The 24,191-nt window shown below is 43.4% G+C and overlaps 1 protein-coding gene across 9 annotated transcripts in view; it reads left to right on the top strand.

Moving 5' to 3' along the window:
* The window catches only part of P4HA2 (prolyl 4-hydroxylase subunit alpha 2), a 34,257-nt gene extending 25,355 nt beyond the window's left edge, over window positions 1–8,902 (top strand). For 7 of the 9 annotated variants that reach the window (XM_054717804.1, XM_054717808.1, XM_054717807.1 and 4 more), the window contains 5 exons: window positions 3,064–3,117; window positions 3,693–3,758; window positions 5,748–5,816; window positions 6,231–6,327; window positions 8,446–8,902. In XM_054717804.1, the coding sequence (XP_054573779.1) occupies window positions 3,064–3,117; window positions 3,693–3,758; window positions 5,748–5,816; window positions 6,231–6,327; window positions 8,446–8,516 (357 nt within the window). In that variant the 3' untranslated portion in view covers window positions 8,517–8,902. Of the gene's footprint in view, window positions 1–3,063; window positions 3,118–3,583; window positions 3,644–3,692; window positions 3,759–5,747; window positions 5,817–6,230; window positions 6,328–8,445 lie in introns of all 9 variants that reach the window. The other 2 variants (XM_054717811.1, XM_054717810.1) reach the window with 2 other exon arrangements.
* The last annotated feature ends 15,289 nt before the right edge of the window (window positions 8,903–24,191 follow it).

Here is a 24,191-nt window from a genome sequence, read left to right as displayed (position 1 = left end):
CAGTCTATTGAGTTCAAGTCAGCACTGGCCATCTTCTGAACATCGGAACTTGTGGGTTCTGTTGTATAGTGATGGCCTGAGACACTGTCAGAGAAATTTCACTGGCATTTTTTTCGAATCTCCTGGATCTGTTTGGCCAGAGTTTCTACATGTTTAAGGATCTCACTCTTCACCTGTAGGCTTGGCATTTGGGTCTGATCAGTCAGGGAGCTTATTAGAATATTTAACTGAAGATTACTTGGAAAAGATTCTCTGAACTTGTGCCTGGACACACCCAAGCAAATTCATTCTCTCTCTCTCTCTCTCTCTCTCTCTCTCTCTCTCTCTCTCTCTTTCTCTCTCTTTCTCTCTCTTTCTCTCTCTCTCTGCAATTAGAAAAACAAATTTGAAGGTCATCTTCATGGATATGTATGAAATCAACCACAGTTTTAAAAAATATATATATTTTTATTGATTTTAGAGAGAGAGGAAAGGAGAGGGGAGAGAAATCAATGTGAAAGAGAAACATCCATCAGTGCCTCCCGTAAACATTCTGACTGGGGACCGAACCCACAGCCTGGACATGTGCTCTGACCAGGAATGGAACGGTCAGCCTTTTGGTGTACAGGGCGACACCACCAACTGAGCCGCCCAGCCAGGGCCAGGCGCCATGTTTGTTTGCTTTGTTTTTTAGTGCTGTCTTGGCATTTCCTTTGCCAGCCAGCAGTGTTGCAAGCTTTGATCCTACATGGTCTGGGGGACAGGAACCCGGGCTTCAGCATCTGTCGCTAAGTGCTTACTCCACGGGGACCACTTGCAGTGTGATAAATGCACAGCAGGGTCCCTGTGGAATGCTGCAGGCTTCTCGAAAGGAGCTGGTTCCCCTGCTACTTGTCGACATTTTTTCAGCCGTAGTTGAGTGTTTGCTATTGAGGTTTGTTGTGAATTGGATGAGGGCCAGATGGAGGAAGAGAGGCTACACTGCTAGAATTCTCTGAGATTGAAGACACTTCTAACTGAATGTCTCAGCCTCACCAAAAAAGGGATTTCTAACTTTAAAAAAAAAATTGATTTCAGAAAGGAAGGGAGAGGGAGAGAGAGACAGAAACATCAGTGATGAGAGAGAATCCTTGATCGGCTGCCTCCTGTACACCCCACACTGAGAATTGAGCCTGCAACCCAGGCATGTGCCCTGACCGGGAATTGAACCGTGACCTCCTGGTTCATAAGTTGATGTTCAACCACTGAGCCATGCCTGCTGGGCTCTAACTTTTTTTTTTTTTTTTGTCTTCACTCTGATCTCTGCATCATAAAAACCCTGATCTTTCAAATGACTAACTCTCTAAAGGTTCAAAAGACTACCTCCTCACAGAAATCAGTTTTGATGTGCAGTTGCTTGTTATTAAAGGTATGAGTCTGGTGACCGGAGTTTGCCCAGACCGTGAATCTGATTGCTGCACATCCAGAAGTTTCCATGACACTTGCTCTCTTTGGGAACAGTATTAGATAGTGTAGGTACAATAGCTGCAGCACCATGATCACATGTGGTTCCCCAACTGTTAAAAGATAAGCCAGCCAAAGCCATGCGGCTTCTCTCACTCCCTGGGATGCGAACATGTAAGCACTCCACCCAACAAGTGCAAGTGCTGGGAAATACAGTCCTGCCCCTCAGCTCCAGCGACAAGCGAGATGGAATTTCCCCGCATGCAGTGGCGCGGTGATCACAGTCATGTTTAAAATTTTCTCTTAAGTTCTCGACGAGAGTGGACCCACAGAAAAAGCATGTGTACTGTCATGTCACTTCATCAACTGCTCTAGCATTTCCCTCCTTAGAGGCACCTCTAGCCTTCGGGCCCCCTGTTGACTCAGCCTCCTGCACCAACAACAGGATTGCTAGGTGTTTAGGGTATGGGGAGCTTGAAGGCTGACGCAGTGGATGACAGCATTTTTTCATCCCCTGATTCTTCATATCAAAGTTTTTGTTTTTGTGGAGACCGAAAATCATGCTGCCCAAATTCTGCACTTCATTCCATTAGGCAGATATTGTTTATGCTCCAAAAGGAGGATTCTCTCTTGTAAAGTCTACCCTCCCGGCCCTCCCCCAGGTCTAAGGCCCTCCGTTGTTGCTAACTGTGCAGCATTTTTCACCTGACGGTTGAAATCGCCGAGAAGAATACACTAAAAGTACCCATTTTCTGAGAACCAATAACTGAGCCCACAGGGTTTTCGGGTTTCGGTAAGACACAGTAGCCAAGTGTTCCCAGATGGACTTTGGTGGTGCCACTTGATTGATCAGCTTTCATGATGAGCATATCTCCTGAAGCTAAAATAACTGTTGTGATGTAGGACTTACATTGTGCTGAGAAACTATTCACAAAGGCATTTACTGTTTCCAATCCCAGTAATGACACCTGGTGGTTGCTGCAGCGAGGTGGCTCAGGTTCTGTTCCAGGCCCAAGCTCCTGCAGGGGCCACCGAGGTCCGGCAGCAGCTCTGGCCACCTGCAGCCGGCCGCCCACGACCTGCTGCTTCACTTGGAGGCAAAGTACTCCATGCAGTGGACAGCTGCCCGATGGAGGAATTCCTCCCTCCATGGGCATGGTGACCGACGTGGCAGGAGCAGTGCCAGGCACTGAGAAGCTCCCAAACTAGTGTTAAAAAGAAGAAATCCCAATCTTGAGTTTGTTGTTGGCTTTCCTCTGAATTACCTTTTCATTATCTCCCAAACAGGGCTTGGGCCGGGGCCTGTCTCAAGGGCTCCCTCTGCTGCCATCTGCGTGTCCCTGCAGGGCAGGAGCTTCTCCACAGTGGCCACACGCCGGTGGCCCATGTTCTGTTTGGGAAACCACATTTGTGCTGCAGCCTTACTCTCCCTCTAGCGGTAGACATGTTTGCAGCCTTTGCTCTGGCTGTGCTGGCCGGGCATAGTTGCCTTCTACCTTAGAGAGGCTGGTCTTGTGGGTTCTGGTTTTGGGGGTTCAGGTGGTTCTAGTTGTTACCTGGGAAGATAGTACCCCTGGGGACATGGGCTGCTTTGGGCTGTTCACGTTGCTGTTGAGGTCCAACGTTGTTATTTCCCACCAGGTTGCTAATTACGGAATGGGAGGACAGTACGAGCCACACTTTGACTTCTCTAGGGTAAGGCCCAAATCACCGGTGCTTCCAGAGGGACCTGTTCCAGCTGGTTTGAGAAGGCTGGAGCTTGTAGAAGCACTTCAGCCTCCCCATCAGGCTCCCTCCGCACCCGCCCCCCCCGCCTCACCAGGGCCAATTCTTTGTTACTGGAGAAGCCCAAGTCTGGAACCAGGGGCCTGCAGAAGCCCTGGCTGCTTCCCCTGGGATGTGGGGGGTGTTCTTCCCGCCCATCCCTGTCATTCCCTGCCCTGACTGTCCGGCCGAGGACCTCACTAGGTCTCTGTGAAAGCTGATCCTGCCCCCCACCCCGTGCCCTCCCAGGGTTTACCGGCAGCCTTGGCCCATGGTCCAGGCTGATGGGTGGAACGCACACTTATTACCTTCCCCGACCCTTTTGGCCCCAGTGTGGGGGGATAGGGGCGGGGTGAAGTCAGTTGCAAACTTGGGTGAAAGTTGTTGTTTGTTGCAGCGACCTTTTGACAGCGGCCTCAAAACAGAGGGGAATAGGTTAGCGACGTTTCTTAACTATGTAAGTATCGGGTCCAGGCCCGCCTGTTTACTCTCACTTAATTTTATAGAACGATGAGCACGATGTTTTCAAGCATTTAGGGACGGGGAACCGTGTGGCCACATTCTTAAACTACGTGAGTATGATGTGTGTGGTGTGTGAGCCTTAAGAGGAGTCTGGGTCCAAAAAGCTCTTAATATCCACTCCTGTCAGGGCTGATACCACCAGCGTTGCTCAGTGGCTCGGCCCTTCTTGGCTGGAGTACAGCGTTGGCCTTTGTTTCCATCTATGGGCACCCCCCTGACCCCCAGGACCTTCACATCCCTGGCTTTTTTTTTTTTTTTGGTTTGTTAATCCTCACCTGAGTATATTTTTCTATTGATTTTTAGAGAGAGTGGAAGAGAGAGGGAAAGACAGAGAGAAACATAGATGTGAGAGAAACACATTGATTGGTTGCCTCCTGCATGAGCTCCAACCAGGGCCAGGGCCCAGGCCAGCGAGGAGCCTGCAACCAAGGTATATGTGCCCTTGACCGGAATCGAGCCCAGGACCCTTTGATCTGTAGGTCAACGCTCTATCCACTGAGCCAAACTGGCTAGGGCCCTGGCTCCTTTTTGATGGGCCCAGTGCTAGACTGGAATTTTGGGGTGGGTGCCCCCAAAAGTTCTCCCCTTGGCAGCAGAGTGAGGAAGTAGCTGTGAAGTGCTTAGATGAAAGCTGCCTTTGTTTCCCCAAACTTGGTGTCCTGTCTCCCGCAGGCTACTTGCACTCCAGCCTCAGGCCATTGGGTTTTCCTCACAAGAGCAACAGTTTCCTGCCCCCTCTGCTGAGAGGGCTGGCCTTAAAGAGGCATAGAAGCTGTCAAGAAATTCAGAGACAGATGCCTGTGTCCATATTTCCCTCTGGTTTCTCATTTAAGTTGTTATTGTGTGGCTTTTATGTGCTGGGGACTGCCATGAACACGCTGGTGAGCAGGACAAGTGTGGTCTCTCTTGTAAGGCTGACGGTCTAATAATACAAGGCTTACTTTAAACAGAGGAGAGGTAATTGTTTCGTTGCCATGGTGACAAGTGCTTTGAAGACAGTAGCTCAGGGTTGGTGCTCAGAGAAGGCCTCCCTTGGGAAGTAACATGTCAATATTGAGACTTGAAGGTTGAGTGGAAAATAGTTGGTGGAACTTGGTTTCTGGCAAAGGAGAGAGTGTGTGGAGACCTGGAAGAGGGAAGGAGCGTGGGATGTTGGAAAAATAGGAAAAGGCTGGTGGCTTGGAGGCATGAATTGACAGTGGCTAGAGGGAGAGGCTGGTGAGACTGACAGGGCCTCTGGGTTCTAGAAAAGAGTCTGTATTTGATCCCCAGGGCTGTTACCATAAGGGGTTTTCATGTTATTCATTTCCCCTGTCTGTTGAGTGCCCTTCAGTCTGTCTGGTATGTGTCCTGTGGAAATATTTATTAGCTGCAAATGCTATTACATTACAGGCAAAAACTTGAAGTGAGAGAGCCAGACGAGAAAGAAGTGGTGCTTTGGGCGTGAGTCGAGGCACACTTTGTGGGCATGAGTGTAGCCTCCCTTCCATGAAATTTGTGTTCTGGTTAGTTTGCGGTCTCACCATGGGAGAAAGCAGGGCCTCTGGAGAGACAGTGCCCTACCTTCCCACCCAGTGGCCCGGGGAAGGTGCGTGTCTAACTAGAGCAAGTTTTAGAGCCAGAGGCCACAGTGCGGGCCACAGATGGTGTTGGAAGCATCAGGGAGCTCCTGGTCAGGGGAGCTCATGGGTATAGTGGCTTAGGCAAGGCCCAGGCCTAATGGGGATGCAAGGGATGGAGATCAGGCAGGCATTTTCTGAGATTTAGATTGTTACCCTCTGAGGACAGCTGGGATGTGAGACTCCCCTACAGCTCTTGCGTGTCCTTGGCATTGAGACTGGCCTGATGAACCATACAGAGTAAGCAGGGTTGAGGGAAAAGCTTTTCTGAGCTGAAGGGCTGGCCGTGGAGCAGAGCCTCCAAGGCTTGTTGCTCGTGTCTAGAGGAGGCTGATCTGCACACCTTGTCATGTCCTTTGTGACTCCGTTGCTCTGAAATCCTTGGGTAGGAGGGCCAAGCTCTATGCCTTGTATTCCCAGATGAGCGATGTAGAAGCTGGTGGTGCCACCGTCTTTCCTGATCTGGGGGCTGCCATTTGGCCTAAGAAGGTAAGTTCTGGTTCTTGTGGCTCTGATGTTGAGGCCGGCTTTATGTTCCCCAGTCCCGTTCCTTGGCCTGCTTGACTCCCACTGGGAGGGGCCTTAGCCCCTTCTTGCCTAAACTCTGATTTTGTGGCCTCAGCTTCCATCTGGGGAGAAGGGATAGGGAGGGAGGTCCCTTAGGGGCAGGTAGGTTTGCAGGCATTCACCCCCACACCCCCCTGGAAGGGTAGGTGCTTTCTGGGGAACTTTTCTCTCTCATTGGAGGCCCAGAGCCCTGTCCCCCTGTGCACGGGAAAGAGAGGGTGTTTCTGCTCGGGGCGGGGGTGGGGGGGTGGGGCGGGGGGCTGTGGGGTGCTCAGAGTCAGGTTCTCCAGCCCAGTCTCTAAGGATGGTGTCTGATAGGCTGTTTCTTTTTCCCAGGGCACAGCAGTATTCTGGTACAACCTCTTGCGGAGTGGGGAAGGTGACTACCGAACGAGACACGCTGCTTGCCCCGTGCTTGTGGGCTGCAAGTGGGGTGCGTGGCTTCAGGAGTGGTGCTGGCCTTGGTGGCCTCGGCGGGCTTTAGTGGTCGTCCTTAGACTCTGAGCTGGGAGACAACTGCTGCCAGATTTTCACAAAGCCATACTGTCCTCCTTTTAAAGTCCTCCCCCCCTCCCCCGCCATTATATCAAGAGTATATTAGTGGAACTTACAATACAAGGCATGTCTTGGGCAGAAGCAGGAGCAAGGGTGTTTTAAAAAAAATTTTTTTTATCCTGCTAACTGATAGTCCCACCCAACCATTCAGCTGGGTATGTGCCAAGACAACTATCTGAAGCCACTCTCAGAGATGCCAAGAGAGCCGAGGGGGCCCTGAGAAAGAATAGCTAGACAAGCCTCAGAGGTCCAGGATGGCTCACCAGAGCGATGGACTCTGGCAAGGGTTGAGAGGGGGCTCTCGGGGGACAACTGGAATCAAAGAGGGGAAGGGGTGTCCCAGGCAAGCAAGGCATGCGGAGCAAGGCACAGGCTAAAATCAGCACCACAGGCGTGGGAACTGGCTTCCTTTGTCACTTGGATAAGGGGAGGCCTATGGCACAGGGACCAAGAGATGAGGCTGGAGGCTGGGACCAAACTGCAGAGGCTGGAGCTTGAGCAAGCAGCTGTGGTGAGCCATGGAGAGGCTTGAACCAGCGTGTAACAGGAAGCGATCAGAAAGAGATGAGTTTATAGCCTTCCTGGGGAGTTTTGGAGATAAATAGTGATAGGTTCACAGAAAATTGAGCAAATGAAAATGAAAATCGAGGCAGTTGCTGACCAGGGGGAGAAAAAAAGTTGTACAAGAAAGGAAATATAAGTATAATCTATTAGGTGGCTCATGTGTGAGCAATATTTACATGCCATAACAATGTAAATACTGAATATTAATGTAACTAAAATCTGTGATTTAATTATATTAAGTATATAGGAAGTAATAAGTATGTGTTTTAGAGGTAATATAAAAGAATTCTAAAATCGAAAGTCAAGAAATAGCACTATAAACATGTTATTTAGAAAAATGAGGATAAATATCAGAAGACAAATGAAGAAGTTGAATGTCTAATGGAAGGGGCGATTGGTAGTGGGAAGGGGTAGGAAGAAGATTGCTGTTTATAATTATAAGCTTTGTAGACAATTTGATTTTTTAAAAAATATATTTTTACCGATTTCAGAGGGAGAGAAAGAGAAAACATCAATGATGAGAGAGAATCATTGATCGGTTGCCTCCTGCACGCCCCCTACTGGGAATTGAGTTTGCAACCTGGGCATGTGTCCTGACTAGGGATCGAACCATGACCTCCTGGTTCATAGGTCAATGCTCAACCACTGAGCCACAATATTTACATGCCATAACTGAGCAACAATTTGATTCTTTTAAACAAGTACCTGTATTACCTTACGTTAACATATTTAAAATGCTCTACGAATTCTGTAGTGCACAGGAATAAATTTTTGTTGTATTCATTGTGAAAGAGACTGTGTTGAGGAATGAAATCATGGTTCATGCGAATTTGAGACACAGCTTTAGCTGACCACTTGGGTACCCACAGCACCCATATGGGATCTGCTGGCACACAGCTCCTGAGATTTATTCCCAGGCCCTCCATCATCTTGACAGGCTTCCTCTCCCTCTTCTCCTACCTCTCAGTTCCTACCCACCAATTTCCAATAATATCACCTTGGCTGGGGTCCTTATCACACACCAGGGTGATTCATGCCTTGCTGTCTTTCTCAGCCTGTTCTCACTTCCTGGACCCTCTTGATATAGGAACCATCATGGTCTGTCCATTTCTTCCCTGGGTAACTCCTGTTCAGCTTCATGCCCAGCCCTGTGGTCTCTTCTTCCCTCCTATGGTTAGATGCCCTTTGGCTCTGTTTCTATGGCAACCTTACATGTAACTTCTGTCACTGACAGACTTTTGTACAATGATCTGTTTATACATATGTCTTCCTCACTAGCTCCTGAGTAACTTGAGACCTAAGACCATGTCATACATCTGAATCGCGGGTCCACTGTAGGATTCATCAGTGTAGGATTCATCCTGAAGGAGCCATTAATTTGGGGGGCTGCTCTAACCAACAGGATTGTAACATAGTTTTTATCTGTTCACAGTTTCCAATAAGTGGTTCCATGAACGAGGACAGGAGTTCTTGAGGCCATGTGGATCAACAGAAGTTGACTGACAGACATCCTTTTCTGCCCGTCCTCTTCCTGGTCCCACAGCCTTTTGTCTTCAAGTTCAACGTGACAAACACCTTTGTATGTTCCAGCCCCTGTCCGGCAGGTCTTTGGAGAAGTGAATGTTTGTCTGGAGCAGACCAAGAGGATAGGGGAAGGTCCTGGGTGACCTCGGTCCCCAGCCTTTCTGGTCAGCCTGTTCCATCTCGGCTCAGAGCGGCTGCAGCAGAGTCAGGCTGCCTGGCGCCTCGCACGGTGCCTTTGTACCTCAGATGCTTTAGGTGTGAGATGTTTCAGTGAACCAAAGTTCTGACACCTTGTTTACAGTTTGTTTTTATGCATTTCTATTAATGTGGCTTTAACCAAAAAAAATAAAATGTCCCTGCCAGAAGCCTTAAAGAGCCTTATTTGGAGTATTTTTTAAGACTTGGGAGCTTTTATCAAGTTCACTATTTCCTATGCCTCTCCTCTGTGGAAGCAGAATCTGGGTAATAAGTACTTTAGTGGCAAAACCCTGACCTTGAGTACTAGATCTGGTGTCAACACTTCCATCTCCTCCAAGCTTCAGTGTCCTTTCTGGAAACTGAGGGAAATCATCTCTCTTGGTCTCCCAGAGAGCATAGAGGTCATGTATGTCCATAACTGTGATGCTGTTTATTTTTAAATTTTGAGATATATACACAAAATTGTTCATGACTCACAGATGTACAGTTTAAAAATATGAAGGTAGTAAACACAAGCACCCATGCCACCACCACCCAGATAATTTTCAAACTCACACCTCAGGATCCCCCTGTGAGCCCCTTCTGGGTCACGTACCTTGGTGGTAACCATATTCTAATGATTTGTGGGAGTCATTTCTTTGCTTTTCTTCATAGTTTTACTATCTGTGTCTGCTTCTCTAAATAAGCAGTCATTTTATTTTCCTGGACTTTGAACTTTTTAAATACAGAATCAGTGTGTGTGTGTGTGTGTGTGTGTGTGTGTGTGTGTATTTATATATTTATATACTAGAGACCCAGTGCACAAAATTCGTGCATGGGCGGGGTGTGTGTCCCTCAGCCCAGCCTGCACCCTCTCCAGTCTGGGACCCCTCGAGGGATGTCCGACTGCCTGTTTAGGCCCGATCTCAGTAGGGTCGGGCCTAAATGGGCAGTTGGACATCCCTCTCATAATCCAGGACTGCTGGCTCCCAACTGCTCACCTGCCTGCCTTCCTGATTGCCCCTAACCCTTCTGCCTGCCAGCCTGATCACTCCCTAACCACTCCCCTGTCAGCCTGATTGATGCCTAACTGCTCCCCTGCCAGCCTGATTGCCCCTAACTGCCCTCCCCTGCAGGCTTGATCACCCCCAACTGCCCTCCCCTGCTGGCATGATCGCCCACAACTGTTCTCCCTTGCAGACATGGTCCCTCCCAACTGCCCTCCTCTGCTGGCTATCTTGTGGTGGCCATCTTGTGTCCACATGGGGGCAGCCATCTTGTGTGTTGGAGTGATGGTCAGTTTGCATATTACTTTTATTAGATAGGATAGAGACCTGCTGCATGGGTGGGGGCTGGCTGGTTTGCCCTGAAGTGTGACCTGGATCAGGGTGGGGGTTCCCTTGGGGTGTGGGGTGGCCTGGGCAAGGGGCCTGTGGTGGTTTGCAGGCTGGCCATGCCCCCCGGTGACCCAAGTGGAGGCCCTGGTATCTGGGATTTATTTATCTTCTATGATTGAAACTCTGTAGCCTTGAGCAGAGGCCAAGGCAGGCCAGGAAGCTTGCCTTCCTCCATCTCCAGGGGCAACCCAAGCCTCCTGCTCTTTCCAGCTCTGTGGCTGCCACCATTTTTGTTGGGATTTATTTATGTTCTACAATTGAAACTTTGTAGCCTTGAGTGGAGTCCAGGGCCGGCCAGGGTATGCGGGAAATTTGGCTTCCTCCATTGCCAGGGAAACCCAAGCCTCCTGCTTGCTCGGTGGCTGCAGCCATCTTGGTTGGGTTAATTTGCATACTTGCTCCTGATTGGCTGGTGGGCGTGGCTTGTGGGTGTAGCAGATGTATGGTCAATTTGCATATTGCTCTTTTATTAGATAGGATATTTTGGTGTTTGACTTTCTTCATTCAATGGTTGATTTTAAGATTCATCCATGTTTTTATAGTCTGTTTTAATTTTATTTTTTTCATAGCTACTATATCTTTTTTCAATCTGTTGAGCATCTTTACCATCATGACTCTGAACTCTGTTTCAGATAAATTTCTTATCTCTGTTTCATTTATCTTTTCTTCTGGAGAATTCTCTAGTTCTTTCATTTGGGGATTGTTTCTTTGTCTCCTCATTTTCGCTGTCTGTTTAGGTTTGTGACTATATATCAGGTAGATGCTCTACCCCTCTCAATCTCTAGTGCAGGACAGTGTTAAAGGCTGTTTCTAATTAGTTCAGGCAAAGACTCAAAGCCTCTGCCTTCAGACTGATAGGATTCCAACTTGAATTGCCCCCCAGGCAATTGTCCTTAGGTGTGGGGAGAGATTTTTTCAACAGGGTGGGGCAGTTGCTTCTGCTTGGAGGCCAATTGTTCCTTTTAATCTCTTAAGTGGACTCAGGGCAAGGTGTTTTCCAATAGGGGGTGTCAACTGTCTTCCCCCCAGGCAAGGCAAATGTCTATGTGGGAAAGAGGTCCTCTGCTGCGTGAGGGAATAACTCATCCCAGGAAACTTGGGTTGTCTGCCTTCTGAGCTCTACCCTCTGAGTCCCCAGTCCTGGCTTCTGCTCTCACAGTTCCAGTCCACTTCACCCTCCCTCTGCCAGAGCACAGGGAATTTTGTGTGTTGGCCCTTTAAGAGGGTGCCTGAATTTTCAGCTGTTACTCCCTGGCAGACAGCACCCTGCTGCTTTTCACAGCCAGATGTTATGTGGGTACCCTTCTTAGTTTTGGTGCTCTCTGTTGGGGAGCCCAGCTTGGGGATTAGATCCTGGAATTCTCAGTGGCAACCCTCTACAGCTGAGATATCTCTCTGGGACTTCAATTGCTGTCTGTGTGCACCCAGCCAGCCCTTTCGTGCCTCTGCCCCTCCTACAGTCTCTATGCAGTCTCCACTTTTGGTCCTTGGGTATCAGAGTTCTCTCCTGTGAGTTTTCCGTTGATTATTCAGGAAGTTTTTCTGTATTTTAGTTGTAATTCTAGTTTGTTCCTGGGAGCATGTCCAGGAAGCATCCACTTACTCTGCCACCACTTACTCTCTGTTTTAATTTGTATAGTTTACTCAGTTTTGTTTATGTATATTCTAGGGTGATACCATAATATTGCCAGTATTTGTTGAACAGACATTTGAGTTGATTTCAGTCTTTATACATTATGAATAATACTGCCATTTTCAGGTGCTGAATCTTAGTAGATGAGTCTTCAATACCATATAATGTATTCCAGAGTGGTTATGTACATTCTCACCAGGAGTAAATGAGAGTTCTTGTTATCCCAACTTTCTCCAATATCTGGTATTGTCATACTTTTGAATTTTAGTCAGCTTGTTACTTGCATAGTATTAATTTTAACATAATTGTTAATGACATTGAACACCTTTTTTGTATGTTTATTAGTCATTAGGTTTCTTTAGTGTCTATTCATGTCTTTTTCTTAGTGATTCATAGGAATTTTTAATATATTATGGACACAAGCTCTTTGTTGGTTATATGTTTTGCAAGTTATATATATTTTTTCCAGTTTGTCTTTTCATTCTTAGTTCTGTCTTTTGACGAATAGTTCTTAATTTTTATGTTAAATTATCAAGTTTTCCCTTTTTGATTTATGCTTTTTATGTCTTGTTTAAGAAATTCTCTCATACCCTAAGATCATGAAAATATTTCCTGTATTTTTTTCTAAAAGCATTATAATGTTGTCTTTTTCACTTATGAATTTAATTCACCTGAGTTTTATTTTTGTATATTGTATGAAGTACAGGGGTCTACTTACAAAATTATTTTTGCATATTTTATTAGGATAGGATTGGCTTATGCTAAAGGAATAAAGTAACCCCTAAGTCTCAGTGGCTTAATATATAAACTGTCTCATATATAAAAATCACTGGTTTTTTGCCCGGCTGGTGTGGCTCAGTGGTTGAGCTTTGACCCACGAACCAAGAGGTCACTGGTTAGATTCCAAGTCAGGGCACATGCCTGGGTTACAGGATCAATCCCCCAGTAGGGGGCATGCAGGAGTCAGCTGATTGATGATGTTTCTCTCACATCAATGTTTCTCTCTATCGTCTTCTCCCTTCGTCTTCTCTCTCTAAAAATCAATAAAAACATTTTTTTAAAAATCAGTGGGTTTAGGGCAATTGCTATCTACCTACTGCCATCTAATTTTCATCTAGTGCTTTCCATTTGCAGTACCTATAAGGAAGTCAGCTGGTAAGGAAATCTGGGAAATATAGTTTATGGAATCACAAATCCAATATAACAGCAGAGTATAGAAGGATGAGCTTAGAGATGAGAAATAATAGAAAAATTATTGGTGTGTGAGGTGGTTTGTTTTTTTATTTTTATTCTTTTTATTTTAAATTTATCTTTATTGTTGAAAGTATTACAGATGTCCCCTTTTTTTACTCCAATGACTCCCTCCACCTTCCTCTCCCTACCTTCACCACGCTATCATCTGTGTCCATGGGTTATGCATATATGTGTATACGTACGTTCCCCGTTTAATATCTCCCCACCCATCTCCCCACCCCTGCCTTCCCTCTGAGATCGACAGTCTGTTTCATGCTTCTATGTCTCTGCATCTATTTTGTTCATTAGATTCCACATATGAGTGAGATCCTGTGATACTTGTCTTTCTCTGACTGGCTTATTTTGCTTAGCATAATGCTTCCCAAGTCCCTCTAAGCCAGTGGTCGGCAAACTCATTAGTCAACAGAGCCAAATATCAACAGTACAACGATTGAAATTTCTTTTGAGAGCCAAATTTTTTAAACTTAAACTTCTTCTAACGCCACTTCTTCAAAATAGACTCGCCCAGGCCGTGGTATTTTGTGGAAGAGCCACACTCAAGGGGCCAAAGAGCCACATGTGGCTTGCGAGCCACAGTTTGCTGACCACTGGTCTACCTTAAGCAATTCTATTTTAGCTAGGAGTCTTGTTCATTTGAGTTTTAAAATTTTTTTCATGTTAAAAATAGATACAGAAAATTTTGTGTTTAATATCTTCCTTAGTTATCTGGTATAACATGTTCACCATTCATCTTGGATATTTCCTGCATTAAGCATGGTGTGTTGGTGCCTGCATATCCAGTGTGCTCCTAGAAACAAGCACAGAATAACCTTAGAGATAGGGCACTGTTTTCAGTAATCTTTATTAACCAACTTAGCATTAGCATATTCAATATGGCACCAAAGAGTTGAGCATTTCAGTATGCTTTCGGTAGTGTGCCAGGGATGTTACAGTCTGTTCCAAATTCACAACAACTTTTTAGAATGGGTGATGAAAAAGCTGAATGTCAGAAAGGTTAGGCAATGTACCTGAGGTCATATAAGGTCTCATTGCTGTTTAGTGAAAGACCTAGGAATCAAACCTGGATCTGGCAGTTTCTCAAAGCCTTTGCTCTAAAAAAAGTAATTTATATTTTCATAAATTCAATAGTTATTAAGGATCAGATGTGGATGCAATGATTATAAAATATTACCTTTACCTTTGAATAATTCAGATGAAAGAAATTCATAAATACATGTGTGAAATATGAGAGGTCTAATAATTGAGGAACTAGTACTTGAATAAGAGAGAGGGTCTAGAATTTTGCACTATAGTAGACAACATTAGATCTGGATCTTGAAGCATAAATAGAAATTTGCTTCCCCTGCTATCCCAGTTTAAAATGCATTCACACCCCACCCTGGGGATCAAGCCCTCAACCTGGGAATGTGCCCTAATGGGGAACTGTGACCGCCTGGTACATAGGTCAACACTCAACCACTGAGCCACACCAGCTGGGCTATTTTGAATTTTTAGCTGAAGAAGTTACTTTCTATTAATACATATGATTACAAAAAGCAGCCTTTTCAAAAGTCTGATGACTTAAAATCCGGTGTTATGTTCCACTTGAAGTAGTTTTAAGCAGCATATAATTATATATAACTAGAGGCCCGGTGCACAAAAATGTGTGCACTGGGGGCGGGGGGTCCCTCAGCCCAGCCTGGGCCCTCTCACAGTCCAAGAGTCCTCAGGGGATGTCCTACTGACAGCTTAGGCCTGCTCCCCACCTAAGCCACAGTCTGGCCTCCCTCTGCGGAAGGCAACCAGGCCAGCCAATCAGGGGATGGTGCCGCCCCACCCCCCACCCCCACATTGCCATTCCCTCCCTCTGCCCGCTGGCACTCACCTTGGCTAGCCTGGCACCACCTGCTTGCCAGCCCCGCCCCTTGCCAACTGGTTGTTCTGCTGTTTGGTTGATTTGCATATCACACTTTTATTATATAGGATTCATTGTATAAAATCAGAATTGAGTTTGGATCCTCTAAAACTGATTCACAAATTTTTCTTAGTTCAATCTTACCCAAATTTGGAAGTGTTAGATAGTACAAGGGTCTCCAGGTCTGGGTGATTCTTACTAAATCCTATTCTGGCTAGATGAACTTGACCCCTACTCTAACCACAACTGATAAGTTTAGCCAATGCAAAGAAGAAATCAACATGTAACTAAACAAATAATGTCTGTAAGCAATGGCTAAGCCTTCCTTCAAGGAGACAGAGCTTCAGATGTGAATCCAGTCTGCTTTACTTGCTCAAAGTAAATGAAACTACCTAATGACAGTCACAACTTGTTCTTTTTAATATGTTTTTCTAAATTGATTTAAGAGAGAGGAAGGGAGAGGGAGGGAGGGATAGAAACATCAATGAGAGAGAATTTTTTATTGGCTGCCTCCTGCACACCCCCTACTGGGGATGGAGCCTGCAACCTAGGTATGTGCCCTGACTGGAATGCAACCATGATCTCCTGGTTCATAGGTTCACACTGAACAATTGAACCACACACTGTGTGGGGGCACAACTTATTAAATAGAACACACCAAGCAGCAAACCCTTTCAGTTTGGTAACAGAAGTGGTCTAGGGAACTTTATAAAAACAATACCCGCCACAGCAGCATCCTACAAAAGAAGTTTCAGTAAACTGAAGTTAATTAAAAACTGTTTAAGATCTCACTTGGTCAAGAGAAGTAAATTTTGAAAAACTTGATGAGTTTGCTTCCAAGAAAGACAGGAAAATAAAATTTATAGTTTTATTTTTTGTTATAATGTTTAAACTTAAAAATAATATGAATTTTGCCCAGCCAACGTTGCTCACTGGTTGAGTACTGACCTATGAGCCAGGAGGTCATGGTTCCATTCCCCATCAGGGCACATGCCCAAGTTTCCGACTCCATCCATCCCCAGTAAGGGGTGTGCAGGAGGCAGACAATAATTCTCTCGCATCATGGATGTTTCGCTCTCTCTCTCCCTTCCTCTATGAAATAAAAAATACATATATACTTAAAAAGTAATATGAATTTTAATATACCAACTTTTCAATTTTAAAATATTTCAAACACTATTTTGGGAACATTAACTATTTAAAAATACACAAAAATATGTATATAAAGGGCACGTTTCCTTTTGCCTCAGGCTGTGATGTGGGCTTGGCACAACATTGGTCTTAAATTTTCAAACTTGGCATCTAAACCCTAACATTAAAGTTGCCAGATTTAGCAAATAAAAATACAAGACAACCAGTTACACTTCAATTTCACAAAAACAGCAAATACTTCGGCTTGCGATAGTACTAAAACTTTTCTCACTGCTTACCCCGCTGCAAATTTAACTGGTATCCCACGTATTATCCGAAAACGCGAAACATGAACCTACGCACTACAGAAACCTGCCTGCCTCTCGCCGCGAGGCAGCCGCCCACGTGGGCAGTCACGTGGCTCCCGACGCACGCTGAGCACGTGCGGCGTGGGCGTGTCCAATCCTCACCAGCTCTGGACCACGCATGCTCCCCCCTGCCCCGACCGGCGGAGGAGAGCACCCTCCGCTCCACCGCACTCGTCCCCTCCTCGGAGATCTCTGCTTGCTGCTGCCTCTGCTTCAGGTGAGTCCCAGTCTCTGCCCTCAGGCCCTTCATGGTGACCAAATGCCACGTGGTCCTTTCAGGCCTTTCCTGGTCCACGTGAAGGATCCGTGTTCCCCGTCCCCTCAGGATTGTAAGGCTCAACAGTTCTCCCTCAGTTGACCTATAGATTCAATACAGTTGCAATGAAAATCTAAGCACACACAAAAAGTAGTTGTACTTGTATACACTAGCAATGAATAGCTGAAAACAAAAGAAATTAAAAAGATAATTCCATTGAAAATAGCATCAAAAGGAAAAAATGTAATCAAGAAAGTACAAGGCTTAACATACTGAAGATCAATGTAAAAAACTGAAGACTTAAATTTGAAAGACTTCCCATGTATATGGATTGGAAGATATTGTTAAAATTGCAATATGCCCCCCTTACCGCCCCAAGATCCACAAATTCAGTGCAGTATCAATCAAAATGTCCAATGGCCTTTTATTTCATAAACAGCTGATCCTAAAATTCATAGGGAATTACAAGGAAACACAAATCATCATGCTTCAACATGAATGAGTTTGAAATATTATGCTAAGTGGGGGAAAAAAAGCCAGACACAAAGACTACACATTGTATGATTCCATTTATATGAATTACCCAGAAGAGGCAAATCCATAGAGACAGAAAGAGGACCAGTGGTTGCCAGGGGCTGGGAGGAAGGGGAAATGAGTGGTGACTGCTTAATGAGAACAGGGTTTCCTTTTGAGTTGATGGAAATGTTCTGGATGGAACTAGATCATGGTGGTGGCTGCACAACATTATGAGTTTACTGAATGCCACTGAAGTGTACACTTTTAAAATGGTTAAAAGAATAAATGTTATGTATATTTTACCACAATAAAAACATCTCATCACAATTTTGTTTGTAGAAATCAATAAGCTTAATAGGGAAAACTAAAAAAACGAAGATAGCTGAAACAAATTTGACAAAACAGAACAAAGTTGGAGATCAGAAGTAGACCTATATATCCTATAGTCAATTTATTTCAATGTTTCAAAGGCATTTCAGTGGGGAAAAAATGTGTTTATTAAGTGGTGCTTGAAAAACAGGTTATCCACAAGGAAAAAATGAGCCTCAGTCCTTTCCGTCACTATATGAAAAATTAGCTCAAATTTTATCATAGACATAAATGTAAAATCTAAAATTATAAAATTTCTGTAGGGAAATATAGGAGAAAATCTTTGTGATCTTTAAGCAAAGATTTCTTAGATATAACACAAAAATCATTATCCCTAATAAAATGGGTATATACTGGGAGAAGATACATGTAAAACACATCCTATATAATAAAAGCCTAATATGCAAATTGTCCCCTTGACTGGGAGTTCAACCAGGGTGTGGGGCCGGCCAGCCAACCACGGGAAGGGAGGCTCTAGCCAACAGTGACAGCAGGTAGCCTGGGGAAGGGAGGCCCCAGCCAGCAGCAAACAGCCGCTCGGGACCCTACCCATGCACGAATTTCATGCACTGGGCCCCTAGTATATGATAAAAACCTGTATCCAGAATATGTGGAGAATTTTATAAACTCAATAATAAGAAAATAAACAATGTAATTCTTAAATGGGTAGAATAATTCAATAGACATGTCATCAAAGAAAACATACAGAAGGCAAATAAGCACTTTAATCACCAAGAAAAAATGGAAATTAAAACCATGAGATACCTGTATACACCTATAATGGCTTAAAAAATAAAATGATAACAAGTGCTGGCAAGGATGTAGGGGAACTAGAATTCTCATATGATGCTTGCAGGAATGTAAAGTCATTTTGAAAAGTTTGGGCAGTTTAAAAAATAAATATACAACACAGTTATATGACCCAGTAATCCTGCTTATTGGTATTTTCCTAAGAGATGAAAATTATGTTCAGATAAAAACCTGCATGCAAATATTTATAGTGGCTTTATTCATAATCATTAAAAACTGGAAACAATGTATATGTCCTAAAACTAGTGAATGAATACATAAATGATAGTACATCCTTACAATGAAGTATTAGTAATTCATTAATTAAAAGGAACAAACTCCTGATACAACATGGATAAATATCAAATTCATTAGGCTATGCAAAACACGCCAGATTCAAAAGGGCACATTCTGTATGCTCCATTTATTTATTTTCATTTAAAAATAATTTTTATTTTTCAATTACAGTTGACATACATATTATATCAGTTTCAGGTGTACACCCCAGTGATTAGACATTACATAATTTACTAAGTGATCATCCCAATAAATCCCACATCCATCTGACTCCATACATAGTTATTAAATTATTTTTGACTATATTCCCCATGCTGTACTTTACATCCCCATGACTATTCTGTTAACAACCAACTTGTACTTCTTAAACCCTTCATCTTTTTTACCTATCTCCACTTCCCCCCTACTCCCTATGAGGCAACCGCCAAAATGCTCTCTGTGTTTATGAGTCTGTTTCTGTTTTGCTTGTTTGTTTATTTTGTTTTTAAAATTTAGTTGTTGGTAGATATGTATTTATTACTATTTTATTGTTCACATTTTTAATCTTTTTTTTTTCCTTCTTAAAGAAGACCCTTTAACATTTCTTTAATTCTGGTTCAAGTGATGATGAAACTTCTTTAGCTTTTTCTTGTCTGGGAAGCTCTTGATCTGTCCTTTGATTCTAAATGATAGCTTTGCTGGGTAATCTTGGTTGTGTCCTTGCTTTTCACCACTTTGAATATTTTTTGCCAATCCCTTCTGGCTTCCACAGTTTTTGTTGAGAAATCAGCTGACAGTGTTAAGGGAGCTCCCTCACAGGTAATTAACTGCTTTTCTCTTGCTGCTTTTAAGATTCTTTCTTTGTCTTTAGCTTTTTGCATTTTAATTATGATGTGATTTGGTGTGGGGATCTCTGGGTTCATTTTGTTTGAGACTCTGCACTTCCTGGACTTGTATGTTTACTTCCTTCATCAGGTTAGGGAAGTTTTACTTCATTATTTTTTCAAATAGTTTTTTCAGTTGCTTTACGCTCTCTTCTTCCAGCACTCTATCATGTTGTGAATGTTGGTACATTTGAAGTTGTCCCAGAGGCTCCTTATGCTGTCCTTCTTTTCTTGGGCTCTTCTTTCTTTTTGCTATTCTGATTGGGTGCTTTTTGCTTCCTTATATTCAAACTAGAGGCCTGGTGCACAAATTTGTGCACAGGTGAGGTCCCTCCGCCTGGCCAGCGATTGGGGCTGATCAAGGCTGTCTTGCCCAGTCCCCATTAGGGCTGATTGGAGCTGATCAGGGTTGGTGGCCGGAGAGGGACCACGGGAGGGCTCCAGGGTGTGTCCGGCCCTGTCTCACCCAGTCCCAATTGGCCAGACCCCAGCAGCAAGCTAACCTACCGCTCAGAGCATCTGCCCCCTGGTGGTCAGTGCACATCATAGCGACCGGTCAGTCGACCACTCGGTCAGGCACTTAGCATATTAGGCTTTTGTATGTGTGTGTGTGTGTGTGTGTGTATGTGTATGTATGTATGTATATATGTATATATAGATATAGATATAGATATAGATATAGATATAGATATAGATATAGATATAGATATAGATTGCTGATTTGATTCTCATCTAACTCTACTGTTGATTCACTATAAACAATTCTTCATTTCAGTTATTGTAACCTTCATTACTGACTGGTCTTTTTTATGCCGTTGATGTTCTCCTTAAGTTCACTGAGCATCCTTATAACCATTGCTTTGACCTCTTCATTTAGTCGATTGCTTGTCTCCATTTTATTTAGTTCTTTTTCTGGAGTTTTGTTCTGTTCTTTCATTTGGGGCCTGTTTCTATGTATCCTCATTTTGGCAGCCTCCCTGTGCTTGTTTGTATGTATTAGGTAGAGCTGCCATGCCTCACCCACCTTCTCCCACTGCTAACAACTTACACAACCATGCTATATATTTTTTTTAACTAAGAAATTAACATTGGTGTATTATTACCTTAAGATCCAGACTTTATTCAGATTTCAGCAACTTTTCTACTAATGTCCTTTTTCTGTACCAGGATCTAATCCAAGATACACAGTATCTTTAGTCATCATGTCTTTTCATATATTCTTTCCTTGTTTTCAATAGCTTTAACAATTTTAAGAGTACCGGTCATATATTTTATGGGCCACCAACTTAGGTTTGTCTGATGTTTTCTTATGATGAGACTAGTTAAGGGTTTTAGAGAAGAATGTGCACTTCTTGTTGAATCGTTTTAGAGGCACATGACATCAACATGACTTATTGATGTAAACCTTGATGAGTTGGTCAAGGTCATCACATAACTTTTGGTATATTGTGTTTTCATTGAAATTCAATTAAAAATAATTTCTCATTTCCTTTATGACTTCCATGTTGACGCAGGAGTTATTTAGGACTATGTTGCTTTAATTACCAAATGTTTTGGGGGTTTCCAGATATCATTCTTTTGTTTGTTTTTAATTCTAATTTTATTCTTTTGTGGTCAGAGAACATAGTTCTTATGATTTTGGTCCTAAGTGTTCTTGATTATTGGTTTATGGCAAAGAATATGGTATACCTGGTGAATGTTTCATGTAGACTTTGAAATAATGTGTGTTTTGCTGTTGTTGTGGTGAATGTACTATAAATACATAAATGTTAACCAGGTAAAGTTAGTTGATAGTATTATTTAGATTTTCTATATCCTTATTTTCTATTTGTTCTATCAATTATTGAGTGTTTAAGTCTAACTATAATTATGGATCTTTCTGTTTCTACTCGGCTATGTCAGTTTTGGCTTCATGTGTTTTGAAACTTTTGTTAGGTGCATACGTTATTAGGATTGTTATGTATTCTTGGTTAATTTGCCCCTTTATTATCATGTAATGTCCCTCTTATACCTGGTAATATTTCTTGTCCTGAATTCTATTTGTCTAATATTAATATGGCCACTCCAGCTTTCTTTTGATTTATGTTTTATTTTATTTTTAAAAATATGTTTGTATTGATTTCAGATAAGAAGGGAGAGAGAGAGAGAGAGAGAGAGAGAGAGAGAGAGAGAGAGAGAGAAACATTAGTGATGAGAGAGATTCATTGGTTGGCTGCCTCCTGCACGCTCCCCACTGGGGATCAAGCCCGCAACCCAGGAATGTACCCTGACGGGGAATCACAGTTTTTATAGGGCAGATCTGTTTGTGGCGAATGATCAGCTTTTATTTATCTGAAAATATATTTCAGACTTTTGGTTTCCAGTCCAGCATATAAGGAGCTTAGGAGTTGTCATTCATCCTAACAATGAGTAAAAAATAACTGAACTAACTGAAAAATCAATTCTTTTTTAAATCCATCAGAGAAATGAGGTCACAGGGAAGAACTCTTTACCATAAATTGGAGAGACAGGTAGATAGAATCACTACTTACTGGAGCAGAAACCCACCTCTGCGGAAATGAGTACTGGGATAAAATATTAAAAACACTTGAACTGCGATTATCAAATTGTTGAAGACTCGGTGTGGATAAGTTTGAGAGATTAAAACTCCAAGGGATCCCAGTCATCAGAAGGCTTCTACACTTTTATGAGTTTTACTTTCAGGAACTCTATCAGTCTCCACAGTGAGGATCACAGAAAAATCTTCTCATGGATTCAGCAGGTGTAGAGAAAAAGAAACCATTTTGAATTAGGCCAGAGCATTCTATCCTTAATAAGTCCTGCTCTTAGGAGAAACTATTTTATCAGAGCATAGCATGCTGATATATTATTAAAACCTAACCAATCTGGGGAAAGGGAAATACCCAACTCCAGCCCCCTCTAGCCAACCTCTCCCACTCAGGGAAAAACTGAGAAATTGGTGAAGTTGACAGTCTGGGGGCACAGGTTCACCAAAAGAGTTGAGATCAGTCATCTATACTAATAAAAGGGTAATATGCTAATCAGACCAGACATCTTCCAGATGTCCTTTGGACAAAGCCATGTTGGCGGGGGCTGAGGCAGAGGAGGTTAGGGGCGATCAGGCTGGCAGGGGAGGGCAGTTAGGGGTGATCAGGCCGTCAGGGGAGCAGTTAGGGGCAGGCAGGCAGGCAGGCAGGCAGGTGAGTGGTTAGGAGCCAGAGGTCCCAGATTGCGAGAGGGATGTCCGACTGCCAGTTTAGGGATTGGGCCTAAACTAGCAGTTGAACATCCCCCAAGGTGTCCCGAATTAGAGAGGGTGCAGGCCGGGCTGAGGACACCCCTCCACCCCCCACGGTTCACAACTTTCATGCACTGGGCCTCTAGCAGGACTATAAAACGCTTCCACTCTCTCCACACCTTCCTACTATATTACTAAATGCCTACTCACCAGAGTTCCTTTACTCAATACATTATGTCCTCCTTTTAACAGTCATACTAAAAGGAAAAAACACAATTTAAATAGACATAGCAAACATCAAAATTAGACCCTGATATGGCAGGAATGTTGGCATTTGAAACCATAATTTTATTTTATTATTTCTTACTGATTTCTTTTTTTAAAATAAATCTTTATTGATAAGATTATTACAGTTGTCCCTCTTTTTTCCCCCCATAGCTCCCCTCCACCCGATTCCCACCTCACCCCGTGCCCTTACCTCCCATCCCCCACTGTCCTCATCCATAGGTGTATGATTTTTGTCCAGTCTCTTCCCGCACCCCCCACACCCCTTTCCCCCCGAGGATTGTCAGTCCACTCCCTTTCTATGCCCCTGATTTTATTATATTCACCAGTTTATTCTGTTCATCAGATTTTTTATTCACTTGATTTTTAGATTCACTTGTTGATAGATATGTATTTGTTGTTCATAATTTTTATCTTTACCTTTTTCTTCTTCTTCCTCTTCTTAAAGAATACCGTATTTTCAGGCATATAAGATGACTAGGCGCATAAGATTTTTCATAAAAGTCATCTTATATGCCAGAAAATACGGTAGTCCAATATATCTAATCCATTATATCTAATCCCATCAATATAGTCCAATATACTGTATTTTCCAGCGTATAAAACGACTTTTTAACCCAGGAAAATCTTATACGCCCAGTTGTCTTATACGCCGGAAAGTACGGTACCTTTCAGCATTTCATATAATACTGATTTGGCGGTGATGAACTCCTTCAGCTTTTTCTTATCTGTGAAGCTCTTTATCTAACCTTTAATTCTGAATGATAGCTTTGCTGGGTAGAGTAATCTTGGGTGTAGGTTCTTGCTATTCATCACTTTGAATATTTCTTGCCACTCCCATCTGGCCTGCATAGTTTCTGTTGAGAAATCAGCTGTCAATCATATGGATACTCCCTTGTAGGTAACTAACTGTTTTTCTCTTGCTGCTTTTAATATTCTCTCTTTGTCTTTTGCTCTTGGCATTTTAATTATAATGTGTCTTGGTATGGTCCTCTTTGGATTCCTTTTGTTTGCGGTTCTCTGCGCTTCCTGGACTTGTAAGTCTATTTCTTTCACCAGGTGGAAGTTTTCTGTCATTATTTCTTCAAATAGGTTTTCAATATCTTGCTCTCTCTCTTCTTCTGGCACCCTCATAATTCGGATGTTGGAATGCTTGAAGCTGTCCCAGAGGCTCCTTACACTATCTT

The sequence above is a fragment of the Eptesicus fuscus genome, chromosome 6 (genome assembly GCF_027574615.1).
Source record: "Eptesicus fuscus isolate TK198812 chromosome 6, DD_ASM_mEF_20220401, whole genome shotgun sequence".
Lineage (NCBI taxonomy): Eukaryota > Metazoa > Chordata > Mammalia > Chiroptera > Vespertilionidae > Eptesicus > Eptesicus fuscus.
Note: the sequence above shows the minus strand (reverse complement) of the source record. Positions and strands in the feature narration are given on the sequence as shown.